This window comes from Nematolebias whitei, chromosome 14 (assembly GCF_014905685.2).
Source record: "Nematolebias whitei isolate Nwh7 chromosome 14, NemWhi1, whole genome shotgun sequence".
NCBI classification, from domain to species: Eukaryota; Metazoa; Chordata; class Actinopteri; order Cyprinodontiformes; family Rivulidae; genus Nematolebias; species Nematolebias whitei.
The window spans coordinates 28,789,322-28,802,952 of NC_056511.1; the positions used below are offsets into that span (position 1 = coordinate 28,789,322).

The 13,631-nt window shown below is 41.5% G+C and overlaps 1 protein-coding gene across 1 annotated transcript in view; it reads left to right on the forward strand.

The window, feature by feature from the left end:
- Positions 1 to 12,932, forward strand: part of robo3 (roundabout, axon guidance receptor, homolog 3 (Drosophila)) — a gene marked incomplete in the record, with an annotated part of 256,141 nt that extends 243,209 nt beyond the window's left edge. The window contains 2 exon segments of the mRNA XM_037687648.1: positions 12,151 to 12,317; positions 12,409 to 12,932. Coding sequence (XP_037543576.1) covers positions 12,151 to 12,317; positions 12,409 to 12,542 — 301 coding nt within the window.
- Positions 12,933 to 13,631: the final 699 nt, after the last annotated feature.

Consider the following 13,631-nt stretch of genomic DNA (forward strand, 5'->3'; position numbering starts at 1 on the left):
CGTTTCCCTCCCTCAGGGAACATTGGTTATATTCATAACCTCCAGTTAAGTCATGTCAAGGAAAATCAACAGAACAACTCAGACTTTTCACCCTATTCACCTGTTCCTCTCATTGGTTCGGAGACACATGGAGAAAAGACACAATAATCAGTCAGAGAGATTCAAGTTAAAAAGTATTACCAACATTTATTAAAGCTTTCAGCTGAAAGGAGACACTCTTACCCCAAACCAACAGAGATACAGCAAAAACCCAAGACGCGTCTGACCGGAGCTTTAGTTCCTTCTGTATTTAAACACAAAAGCTCCACCCAGAGACGTTTCACAACATTCTTTCAGTTCTTTGTCTAAACTAGTTCAAACTGATGTCTTCATTTCCTGGAAGTCCTTTTATGGAGTTGTTTTATTATTTTCTTTTGTCGTTCCAGTTTACTGGTGATCTTGTCATCAGGTGGGACACACACCAGCAGCTCCCTCGTAGTTCATGTCCCGTGCACAACAAACTCAAATACATTCTCTGACTTAGTTCAATCTGTACTTGTTGATACCAAAAGACAAGCAGATCCAAAAGCCAAGCAGATATAAATAAAGGACAAGATACATTTGTGATACATCGAGCAATACAGCACAGCAGATAAGAGCGTCTTTACATTTTCCCCCTTTTGGTCTCTGAAAGAGACCATTACACCTAACTATCCATCCCTGAATAGCTGTAGCTCTGCATGTCTTGGAAAAACCCCTGAGGCAGCTGTTCATTTTAAGGAGGAAAGCAGGACATCACCTTGCGCCTCTGTGACAGTGGTCATTTCTGACCCAGACCACACCTGTACAGGAAAATAAACTTTCCCTCATCTTTCTTGGTAAACACACAATGCAGCATTTTAGCACAACAGGCAACTTTAAAGCTGGCGGGAGCAGTCAGCCTCTTCCAGTAGCCGTGCGATGGCCACTAAGAATAGTTCCATGTCTCGTCCCTGGCTGTACATTTGGTAAGCAGGAGGGTGCTCACTGCCATCTTTCTCGATTGTAGAGGTGATGAATCTGACTGCCAGTGAACTAAAGCAGGGCACACAGCAACAGCCACAGACCACCATGATCCCTAAAAATGTAGCCACAGACACTAACAGAGAGATTACTAACGTTTTCCATTTACCAAATATGTTTGAAAACCATTCTTCTAAGGGGTTCTCACTGCCTGAGTGTTCGTGCATGGTCTTACTCAGTCTTCTCAGTTCCTCCAGTGCTTTGGTCACTGATCTGTCCGGGGCAGTGTTGTTAGGGATGAAAGTACAACATTTTTCTCCAATCATAGCACAGGCTCCCCCCTTTTCGGCCAATACCATGTCCAGTGCCATGCGGTTTTGTTTGGCCATCAGAGAGGTAGGGCCTAATTGCTCAGCCAGACCCTCTACAGCATCTCAAGTTTGCCAATCTTAGTACATTATAATGTATGTAATTAATCCTATCAACGTTCTTGTTTGGGGTGACTAAAAAAACTGCATTGATTATGGGGATGTTTTCAAATCCTGCTGCTATTTCATCAGCTAACTTATATTCATTCGGGACTCCCCTCGGGACTCCTATTGCATCAATATAAGTAAGTGAGTTCACGGAAAGATCTACCTTAGGTATACCTCTTTTCTGCAGTACGTGTTGGTGTCTGCAGACCATCAATGCTGTTGCAGAAGGGCCAGGCAAAACTGAATTCTTGCATACACAAATAAAGATCATACCCTCTCCAGCTGGCCTGGTGTTCTCCACATGCTATGACACTGCACAGGTCGAACTGGAAGGTGATTGCCTCGCCCAAGGTGCAAGGTTCAGCTCGATGCCCCATAGTTGGATATGCAAAAATCTGCACATACTGCTGGAAGAAGTAAAATCAGGACCAGAACACTGCAGGGATTCCCCTTTTTTTATCAACTTGAGTGCAGAGATTTCTGTTTTCTGTCTGGGCTGCTAGTTTGAACTGTACCTGTTGGTCTTGAAAAGTTATTTAAATAAATTTATGTTAATATAAAAAGGTCACTTACCAATTATATGCCTGATGTGATGATTTTTTCCTCCGCCTTTGGTTTTATATGTCTGTACATTTCCTGTCATTAAGTGACTTTGTACTAGATGGCTGCTAAAGTTATCAGTTTTTAATCTTATACATCTGTAAAGTAACCCATATTAGTTATAGATTAACAAACACACACAATCATTCGTACAGCAGACAGTCACTCACACTCCAACATCATTCATGCAACAAATATACATGGCATTTACAATGTTATATTCCCTATACCTTCCTAACTAAGGTTCTTGTTTGTCCCTCAACTTATAAAAACACATTTCTATCACTGCCTTGTTCTACAAAGCTATCAATCCCTGTCTTTAACCATTACAGCTCCATATGGTCATTTGCAGGTATTCTTCTTCTAGATTCTTTCTAGGAATCATCCAAATATAGGTGTTTATTTTAAGGATTCTCCTGTATCAGAAGCACAGCCTCGAGCACAAGAGAAAAAAAATTAAAACATTGCTCGGGGATGTAGTGCTGACCAGTCTGTTTTCAACTACAGACCTAAGTCAGAGTCAGAGTCAGAGTTTCTTTATTGTCATTCGCACCTCATGTGGTGGAGCGAAATTATGTACACAAGGTCCCAGTTACATCCAACAATAAAATGTATAAGAAAAACAGTAATAACATCTAAGATAACATCTAAGGACAAGACACCCATACACAAACAGAGTGGTGTAGTGTATGCGGTCCAGTGCAGCGAGGACTGTCCAGACCTCTACATTGGAGAAACTAAACAGCCTCTTCACAGACGCATGACTCAACACAGGAGAGCCAGCTCCACAGGACAAGACTCAGCTGTTCACCTCCATCTCACAGATAAGGGACACTCTTTTGAGGACCAAAATGTGCACATTTTGGACCGAGAACACAGATGGTTTGAGAGGGGGGTGAAGGAAGCAATTTATGTAAAAAGAGAAAAACCCTCTCTTAACAGAGGAGGAGGCCTCAGATTCCCACTTTCAAAAACATATAATGCAACTTTAAAACAGATTCCCAGCCGGTTTTCACACCTGATGGGAACTGAGGGGCCTCGTCTGTGAATTAGAGGAACAAAGACCTACTGTTTTAGGTTTTAGGTGTGAACTGCCAATATACATATATGTGTGTGTGTGTGTGTCTTATGTGTGTGTGTGTCTTATCTCACTCAGCCTTATAACCTGTATCTCTCACTCTCTGCTCTTTGAATTAAGAAAGCTCCTCGGATGAGGAGCGAAACGTCTTCTGTTACAAATAAAGTCCAGTTGTTTTTGTATTGAACGCTTTTTGAATTCATCATGTCCTGGATGACTGAGAATCTTCACCAGCAACATCTAAGATATGAACCAAGAAAAACATCAACTAAATATACACTAAGCACTCATAACATAAAACATTGAACATCAGCACAAACATGAACACGAGTCTGTGAGCAGATGTGCACGCATGAACACACCAACATTGAAACAGATCAGCAGCAGCATGAAACAGATCAGCAGCAACACAATATGGTCTTTCACAGTGACTATTCTAGTCAGAGATTCATGAGTCTAACAGCTTCAGGGTAGAAGCTGTTCCTCAGTCTAGCGGTTCCACACCCAATGCTCCCCAACCTCCCTCCTGAGGGGAGCGGGGCAAAAAGTGCATGTGCTGGGTGAGTGGGGTCCCTCATGATGCAGGTGGCCCTCCTCCTGCATCTGGAGGTGTAGACGTCTGTGACGGTGGGGAGGCTGACTCCGACAGATCTCTGTGCAGCGTTCACCACTCTCCGCAAACAGTGTTGTTTTTGACTGCCATTTTGATTTTAGTTTTAGTCTTAGTCTTTTAGACAAAAATACTTCTTAGTTTTAGTCAGTTTTAGTCATTTCTATATTTAATGGTTTTAGTCCAGCTTTAGTCGACAAAAACTTTAACATTTTAAGTCTAGTTTTAGTCTTTAAAATAAATAGAAAACATATTAGTCTTTACAAATTAATTTGAGTAATTTGTTTTAATAGTGGAATCAAATACTGGTACTCCAAAAATGCCCAAAACAAAAACATTCTCACTTTGTGGCTTTATTTCTCAAAATGTGCTAAAGTGCAATGAAGTACAAATGCCCAATATTATAATAAAAGGGAACACAAAGGATAAAGACTGTGTGTCACTCTGGAGCATCTGAGTATGCTCAGCGAAGGGGAGAAGTAAATCTCTAAGAGCAGTCAACTTCTGCCACTCACTTGGCAGTAGATAGTCCCAGCTCATCTCATCTGCAACCTGAACTACTGAGTCCTTGATTTGGAGAAGTCGTGATATCATCAGGTATGTGCTGGACCATCTAGTAGGGCAGTCATTGACCACAGTTAGTTGACATACCTGGAGCAAACGCTGTGTTGCCACTGATGACTTGAGAAAGAGCTTGACAAGCAGTCTAACTTTGCCCAGCAGTCGGTTTATACTTGCATCCTTCTGGATCATGTTCACAACGAGTTGCAGTGTGTGTACAACACATGGGGTCCTATCTATGGCTCCAAACCTAGATAGAGAGGACAAAACACAGAGAAAAAGAAACTTTCTTAATATCATATAGGAAATTCAATAAAATTGTCATAAACAGTTGCTAAAATTGATTATAACCTAGCGTATGACACACTAAAAATCTTAACAGTAAATTAAAACAATTTACCTTTGGTCTTGTCCAATCACTTCAGGGTCTTCTGTGTCGCTCACATCGATGGATTCATCCTCAGAGCTACTGAGTTCATCCGGCTCATTAGCTTTGAACGCAGCAATCATGTTGCTTCCATTATCAGTTATGACTGTCAGAATTTTGTGTTGGGGTATTCCCCAGTCCTCTGTACATTGATCAACATGGGTTTTTATACACTCAGCAGTGTGTGGGTGAGGGAGCTGGTCAAGTCTCAACAGTATGTGCTGTGCTTTGTTTTCAACAGTGCAAAAAAAGCATGCACTAATTGCTAGAAATGATGCTGTAAGGCCTTTTTTGGTCCATATGTCCAGTCCAATTGTTATTTTGTGTGCTGTTGCAAGCCTCTCTTTGAACTTTTGCTTTTCACCATCATAAATCTTGTCAACCAAGTTGTTTATTTTTGTTCTTTTCGGTACGGTGAGCCTCTTATCAAAGGTCTCCATCATAAGGATGAAATCTTCATCCTCAACTGTGCAAGCAGGTAGACCTGTTCGTCCAATCCAAAGAGCAATCGCCTGTTCTTTGGCATGTTGTTCCTGAGAATCTGTTTTATATTTAGATCCTGCGGCAAAGGCTGCTGGTATAGATGACTGTGACCTGTCGTTCTTTGGACCACCAGGTTTCTCTTTAGGAGTTAGGATCTCTGGGATCTGGATGAGAAAAAAGCAAGGCGAGAAGATAATTATTCTTTCTGTATATACAATGTACACCTCTTGTAAAGAATCTATAAGTGAATATAAAATAATCAAATGTATGTATATCTTTAAAAAATTATTTATATGTCTATATGTACATATATTGTGCATAATGATTTGTGTCAACATATCTTACTAAATACCATGTTAAGAAAACAGAATGACTTTAGCTGTCAAACAAGCAAACAAAAAAATCTTTCTGATACGTTAATAACCAGATGAATAGCATCCACCCTGTCCTCCTTACGTAAGTCATCTGATCTTTCTATATTGTGCAATGGCCAAATTTCTAATGTATCTGTACAGTTGAGTTAGATTATTAAAAGTGCACTAGGGCTGTCTGATATTAGGAAATCCTGTGATGTGCAAGAACAGTGCATCATATTGCGATGATGATATGACTTGTGATAAATGAAAAAATACTTTAGTGCAGTGTTAATGTTTTTCTGCTCAGGGTTCAGAGCAGAAAAACAACACTGAGGTGCCCTTGTAGCTTTTAGTCTGAAGTACCAAACATTTAACCCAGGCAGATGCTTTTGAAATTTGAATACAGATAAATGTCAGCTTTACCTATTTTTTGCTAATTGGCATTAGATTTTCAATCCAGAATGACACTAACATAATCAGTATTTTTAATACTATTTTTCTTTTCATTAGATTGAAAACAGCTTTTTTGGGGGGGTATTTTTTACATTACTTTGTCCATTTTTCTTCTACCAATAAACACTCAATCTAAGAAAATGTATCTTTTCTCTTTTGCAAATGTTTTGATTCAATTTATTTATTTAAAATGAAGTATTTTTTGGCCCCCTAACACTTTTTACTGTAAACATTTATCAGACAAATGTTGGTTGTCTCATTTTAAAATGTAATGCAAGTAGTGTTTAGCTAAAATGGGTTTTTGGTTTAAAGGATGCAGACCCGACAGACACATGGGGTAACAGCAACAGGTTTGATATTCAGTCACTCAAACACAACCTATCAGCCATACATCCCTGCATGTTTTACACGTAACAGTAGCCGACGTTAGATTAGCACAACAAACAAGCTAATAGCACGAAGTTAGCATCCACGTGCGCAAGCAAGGACAGGATTTATAAAAATAAAATTAAAAAAACATTAAGTTTACACGAAACTGGAGTTGTGAAATGTGTCACAACCCGTTTGGTTTGTCAAGTAACATTGCATGTATGTACATTACAAAAATAGTAGTTGTAACTAACTTACCTTGGAAAAAATATCAGGGTGGTGAGCCTTCAGGTGCCGCTTAAGATTTGTCGTGTTTTTTCCACCAAGTTTAAATCCACATTTACCTCCGTCTCCCTCGACGATACATTTGGTTCTTCTTTCAGTTGGGTTAAATACAAAATAAGTCCATAAATCCTTTCTGGGTTTGCGTCCACCGAGCCCCTTCGTAAAACGTGCAGCATCTGCCATGGTCCAGTTTGAAATGAAGTCAAAGGTGAGCGCGCGGTGCATCAGCGCGGTTGGGTAGCAGTGGGTGTGACCAATGGGCAGAAATATTGTGCATTCTAAATTATTGACGGACCACCGACAAACATTTTCGTACAGTCTCATCTCGTCAACGAAAACTCACACACATTTCGTCATGTTTTAGTCATTAAAGAGCAATGTTTATTTCGTTACCGTCTCATTATTGTCATGAAAAAAGGGGGCGTCGACGAAAAGTTTTCGTCATCGTCATCGTTAACGAAAACAACACTGTCCGCAAAGCTCCTCCCCCCGCAGCCGCGCAGCCTCCATGCCACACACCGATGCCCGAGCACAGGATGCTCTTCACTGCACACCCGCAGAAGGAGGCGAGGACCGAGCCCCCCAGACCAGCCCGCCCCAGCCGTCTGAGGAAGCAGAGTCCCTGATGAGCTTTCCCGATCAGGCTGGTGGTGTTGTTGCTCCAGCTGAGGTTGTCATTCATGTGTACACCCAAGTACTTGTAGCTGGAGACCACTTCCACCGCAGATCCTCTTATGTTCAGGGGGGTGTAGATGTTTTTGTTCCTTCTGAAGTCCACAATCATCTCCTTTGTCTTCTTCACATTGATGTGAAGGTTATTCTCTCTGCACCAGCTCTCCAGGTGCTCCACCTCCCGCCCGTAGCTGGACTCATCATTGTTTGTGATGCATCCCACCACCGCTGTATCATCCGCAAACCCTACAATGTGACAGCCTGGATGGGCAGCTGCACAATCATACGTGAGCAGAGCAAACAGGAGGCTAAGGAGGCTATAATAAACAGAAACCCGAGGTTATCAACTTCTTTCGAGAAGTTAGTAAAAAAAATATCCTGATGCATGCTCAATAATCCAAGTAGAAAAATCCAAAAAAGTTCAATCTGGTCCTCTGGACATTCAAAAAAAACAAAAAAACAAAAAAAAAAAAACAAAGCTAAAAAATATAGAAACATTTTGTCTCTCATCCAAGAGACTTCCTCAGTCTGAGGTGCTGTTTTCAGCTCAGTCTGTTAAATAGCACCTTCTCAGAGTGGATCAACCAGTTTGCTGCTGACAACCAAAACCAGCTGATCACATGGTCAAGAAGGACCATCAGCCTAACAATGGATCATTAGCACACTGATGGCTCTTTACTATTCACAGAGGGCTGAGTGATACTAGCAATCACAGCATTGTAAGAGGGGGACAGTTGAACACGTAGGCCTCCACCCCTGTTTAATGATGGACGATTTCTTTTCACAAAGATGTCCTCCTTTACTCCTCTCTCAAACCATCGTTCCTCTCTATCCAGGATGTGAAGATCTTCATCCTTGAAAGAGTGACCGCTGGCCTTGAGATGAGTGTAAACCGCAGAGTCATCATCAGGCCAGGACTCAGACCACAGCCGCCCCAGTACATCTTTTAACACCTGATTAAAGAAACCTGGAGACAGAGCAAACCCTTGTGGGAGTCGAGTGTAGCGCCACTGCTGTCCTTTATATGTAAATGAGAATAAATTTCTGCAGTTTTATGCCAGTGGTGTGTAGGGTGCAGAGATGCGGTTGAGACATAAGGATTTGGAACAGGAACTGTGGGTGTTTTTAATATTGCATTAATGGCTCGTAGATCGTGTACCATTCGATATTTACCGGTTCTTTTTTTTCTCTACAGGCAAGATGGGTGTGTTCCACTCAGATTACGGGGGTTCTAAAACTCCTGCAGCAATCAATCCCTGATTTGTGTCTGCAATTCCTTCTTCTGCTTGTTGTGTATGTGGGCATTGTGGAACCCAAATGGGTGTATCTGTGTTTACCTGAAAGGTGACTGGGCTGCAATGTGTCTTCCCCACGTCCGTGGGGGAGGTGGCCCATAAGCCTTCAGGTATGGAGGCCAACATTGCTGCGACATAATGATGATCAGTCTTCTCTCTCCCGTAGTCACGAACCAACAACTCATGTTCCAGCATCACCTGTTCTTTTCTGTGAGAGGAGATTCTATATGTGTCAACAAGAAATTGAAAAGCACAGACCTGGTACTGAGGTGGGAACCCAGTCCGTAGCTGCCAGGGAACGTTTAACCATTCCTCCCAGCTCCTTTGCTTCGTGCTCGACATGGAGAGAGAGAGATATGTGAGGCACAGCTTCATCACTCATTTGATACCGCAGTAATTGTTCATGAGTTCACTCCACTGCCGCTGCCACCCCAGCCGGGGCCACATAAATGTTTTGTGTGTGAATTGTCCAAATCTTACCCTCCAATTGAGCTGTAAACTCCTCTTGATACCAGTCTGCGTGGCGCCCGTCATAGAAGAGCATGACATGCGCGGGGTCAGGAGGAGAGACATAGGCGCGTAGACTCAGGATCCAAGGCTTCCATTGTTGGAACAGCTTCAGCAGTGGACTAGAGCCTTCAGCAGTCATGCGGCCCCAGTAGATATCAGCATGTTGAGGAGTCACTGGTTGCATCAAGTACTGTCCATCTGTGTATCGTTCACCACTTCCCAAATAGGAGCCATCTGGGAATTGAACTCTCACCCCTTGTGCCCCGCAGAGTACAGTTGCCCCCAACTTTATCAGTAAGTCTCTTTCCATCAAGTTGACTGGTGTTGCAGGTGAAAAGACAAATGGAAGTTGCAGTTTTTGTGTTCCTATCTGAAATGGCAGTGGTACAGTCAAGGGCAGACGTTGCGCTGTCCCTGAGAACCCCATCAATGTCACAGTCTTTGTGGATAGGTAGTTGACAGGAGCTGTGGTGATTGTAGAGTAGGTGGCTCCTTTGTCCACCAAGAAGTTCATTTCTTGTCCTCCCACTCTCGCCGGTAGCATAGGGTCTGCAGTGCACATGCTACCCTGTTGGTTCTCAGGGGTGTGTCAGTAAGTACCAGGAGTGGGAAAGTCTTCCCATTGCAGATACTGCTTTCCTGTGTTCAGAGTGGGTATTGCTGCTGGGTTGTGTGGCAGCATACCTGGTCTGGGAAGAAGTTTGGGGTGCCACTCCCGACTGACAGAAGTCCCAGGCTTCGTTGACTCACACAGGGGTCCCAGACCCCATGCCAGGTCCCCGACCTGCCTCTTTTAATCACAACTTGTTTTTTCTAATCCTTACACAAGCTTACAACCAATGTATTACTTCAAAAAACTTTTACACTCGATCTCTACTGACAAAAATATTTTACAACACGATCACTCAGTGCAGCGCCACAGAGAGGATAAAGAAAGTTCCTCTTACCTGTTTGCTGGCCCGTGGAACTGCACTGAACAACCTGTGTTGATGTCCAATTCTCCGGTTACCAATCGTCCTTCTCCAGTATTCCTGGTTTTCAGCACCAAAGTTGTCAAGGAAAATCAACACAACAACTCATATCCAACATTTTTCAGTCAGGCCATCTGGACAGTTTCTTTTTTTTTGTGCTGAAACATTTCGCCATCAGTCCGGAAGGCTTCATCAGTCAAGGAAACACACAACAAAACTGATTATTCCCCCAACAGCTTACTCCAAAGTGTAACAAACCAGTTCTGCTTGAACTGGTTTGGAGGAAAAGGGAAGAAAAGGAGGAACCCAGACCAGTGGTCATTCCGTATGTTGCGGGAGTATCAGAGAAACTGAGACGTTTATTTTCTAAACACAATGTCCCATTGGCTTTTAAACCCCAAAATACATTATGGCAAAGACTGGTTCATCCCAAAGATCCAGTCCCCCGGCATAGAGTAATGTTGTGTATGCTGTTCAGTGTCAGGAGGGCTGTAATCAGTCTTACATCAGGGAAACTAAAAAGCCACTGGCCAAAAGGATGGCCCAGCACAGAAGAGCAACACCATCAGGCCAGGACTCTGCGGTCTACACTCATCTCCAGGCCAGCGGTCACTTTTTCTGGAATGAAGATGTTCACATCCTGGATAGAGAGGAACAATGGTTTGAGAGAGGAGTAAAGGAGGCCATCTTTGTGAAAAGAAATCGTTCATCATTTTTCAGGGGTGGAGGCCTACGTGTTCAATTGTCCCCCTCTTACAATGCTGTTATTGCGAGTATCACTCAGCTTCCTGTGAATAGTAAACAGCCATCAGTGTGCTAATGATCCATTGTTAGGCTGATGGTCCTCCTTGATCATGTGAGCAACTGGTTTTGGCTGTCAGTAGCAAACTAGTAGATCCACTATGAGAAGGGGCTATTTATAAGACTGAGACCTCAGACTCCAGAAGTCTTTCAGATGAAAGATGAAACGTTTCTACAATTTTTTATTATTTTTTGAATGTCCAGAGGAACAGATTTAACGTTCTTGACGAGAATGTTTTTTTGTTTTTTTATGTTACTTGTCATATCTACTACATAAAACACTGTGGAAACAAAATAAATCTCATGTGATCACCAGACTACTTTGGTGCTCATTGTTCAAGAATTTTTAGACAAATGACTTGTAGTTTCACACAACCAATGTTTATTTAAGGCTTATTTTTCAGTCTGCTTCTGTTTAACTCTGCGGTCAGGTGGTGACAGACAGGTGTTTGATCACCATAGTGACTAAAATGAGCCACATGTAGCAGCTTTAACGTTTCTTTTGATGATGCGTCATAAATCAAAATATCAGCATTTTTCTGAGCTTATAATATCATATCTCTCCAGTTTTAGTTTCTCCCCAATGGCTCCCTGTCAAATCCAGAATTTAATTCAAACTCTTACTTCTAACCTACAAAGCTCTCAACAACCTGGCTCCATCTTATATTACAGATCTTATTGTTCTATATTTTCCCAACAGAGCACTTCGCTCTCAGACTGCAGGTTTACATGTGGTTCCTAGAATTTACAAAAACAGAATGGGAGGAAGATATTTCAGTTATCAGGCTCCTCTCTTGTGGAACCAACTTCCAATCTCTGTCCGTGAGGCTGACACATTATCCAGTTTTAAAACTAGGCTTAAGACTTTCCTTTTTGCTAAATCCTTTTAAAAAGGGAGTTTTTCCTTTCCACTGTTGCCACTGTGCTTGCTCAGGATGGGAGACTGCAACAAAGCCAAGATTCAACTTGTCTGCTGGATTCCTTAGATAGAGAACTTTACTAATTGGCTTTTATGTATGTGAATGTTTCTGTAAAGTGCCCTGAGACAACTTTGTTGTGATTTGGCGCTATGTAAATAAACTGAATTGAATTGAATAATATTTAAAAAGTATGTTGGAGTTTTAGGCAGCAGCTACATTTTTCTTTAAAATGTTCCACTTATTTTACAAATTATTAGTTTTGATTTACAAATTAAACCAACTTTTCCTATGTCCTCTCACAGCCAGTCAGCAGGCAGCACGTGGCAGACTGTAGCTGACATGGTCAAGATGGAGACACACACAGTCAGTGAGCTTCTTCCCAACACTGTGTATTTGTTCATCGTTCGAGCTGTGAACGCCTACGGTCTGAGTGACCCGAGCCCCATTTCTGAGCCTGTCAGAACACAAGGTGGGTCTGCGCCCCAGCTCACACCATCTGAAGTGTGTGTTCACTCAGCAAACTCTGAAGTGAGACATGAATCTGGTGTGTGTTTCCTCAGATGTGAGTCCTACAGGTCAGGGTGTGGACCACAGGCAGGTGCAGAGGGAGCTGGGAGAAGTCATGGTTCAGCTTCAAGATCCTGTCATGCTAAAAGCACCAAACATCCGAGTGTCCTGGACGGTGAGAGGCTAGGATCTTTCTTGTTGAAGCCAAAAGGGTCATTATGTGTTTGCTCTGGTCTCTATCAGTCTCCATGTGTGAGTCAAATATTTTGTACTCTCAGAAAGTAATAATTGTAGTGTCTTCATCTACAACTGATTAACATTTGGAGTCAACTCAATTCAAGATGGCCACAACAGCTAAGCAAATGTAGCAATTACAAAATTGGCTATAATTCAACAAATTGTATGGATATTGAGATATTTTGAGTAATTAGAATGATTCTCATATTATACTATGAGCATAAACTGATCACACCACAAGTATGTATTTGTATTTATAGCTTTGCTAATAACTATAGAAATCTAAAAATAGTTCAATCTGGTGAACATTAAAAAAAAATTAAAAAAAAAAAGCAAAAAAAAATGTAGATACGTTTCGTCTTTCTTCTGAAAGACTTCCTCAGTCTGAGGTGCTGTATTCAGCTCAGTCTCTTAAATAGCACCTTCTCAGAGTGGATCAACCAGTTTGCTGCTGACAACCAAAACCAGCTGTTCACATGGTCAAGAAGGACCATCAGCCTAACAATGGATCATTAGCACACTGATGGCTGTTTACTATTCACAGGGGGTTGAGTGATACTAGCAATAATGTATGTGAATGTTCCTGTAAAGTGCCCTGAGACAACTTTGTTGTGATTTGGCGCTATATAAATAAATTGAATTGAATTGAATTGAATTGAAGAACAGCATTGGTTTTTTTTTTGTTTTTTTTTGATGGCCTCCCTTCTCCCCTTACAGCCATCCTCTCCACACCATTATTATGAAATATTTATTCTAGTGACTATCTAGTGTAGGTTATTTTTTTATTTTTTATTTTATTTATTTTTATTTTTTTTTTTTTTTTTAATAGGATAGAAAGAAAGAAAAGACAAAGTAAGACTCCAAAATATAAGAAATATACACAAAGAGAGCACACGGCAAAACACCCGGCCACTGTCTGTTCACCTGCAAAGAACATGACAAAACACAGCAACAAAATACATATGTATAAAGAACTTAAAATATTCATGGCTTTGCAGTAAGTTTCCATAAATATATATGCCGATACCTACGCCTATAT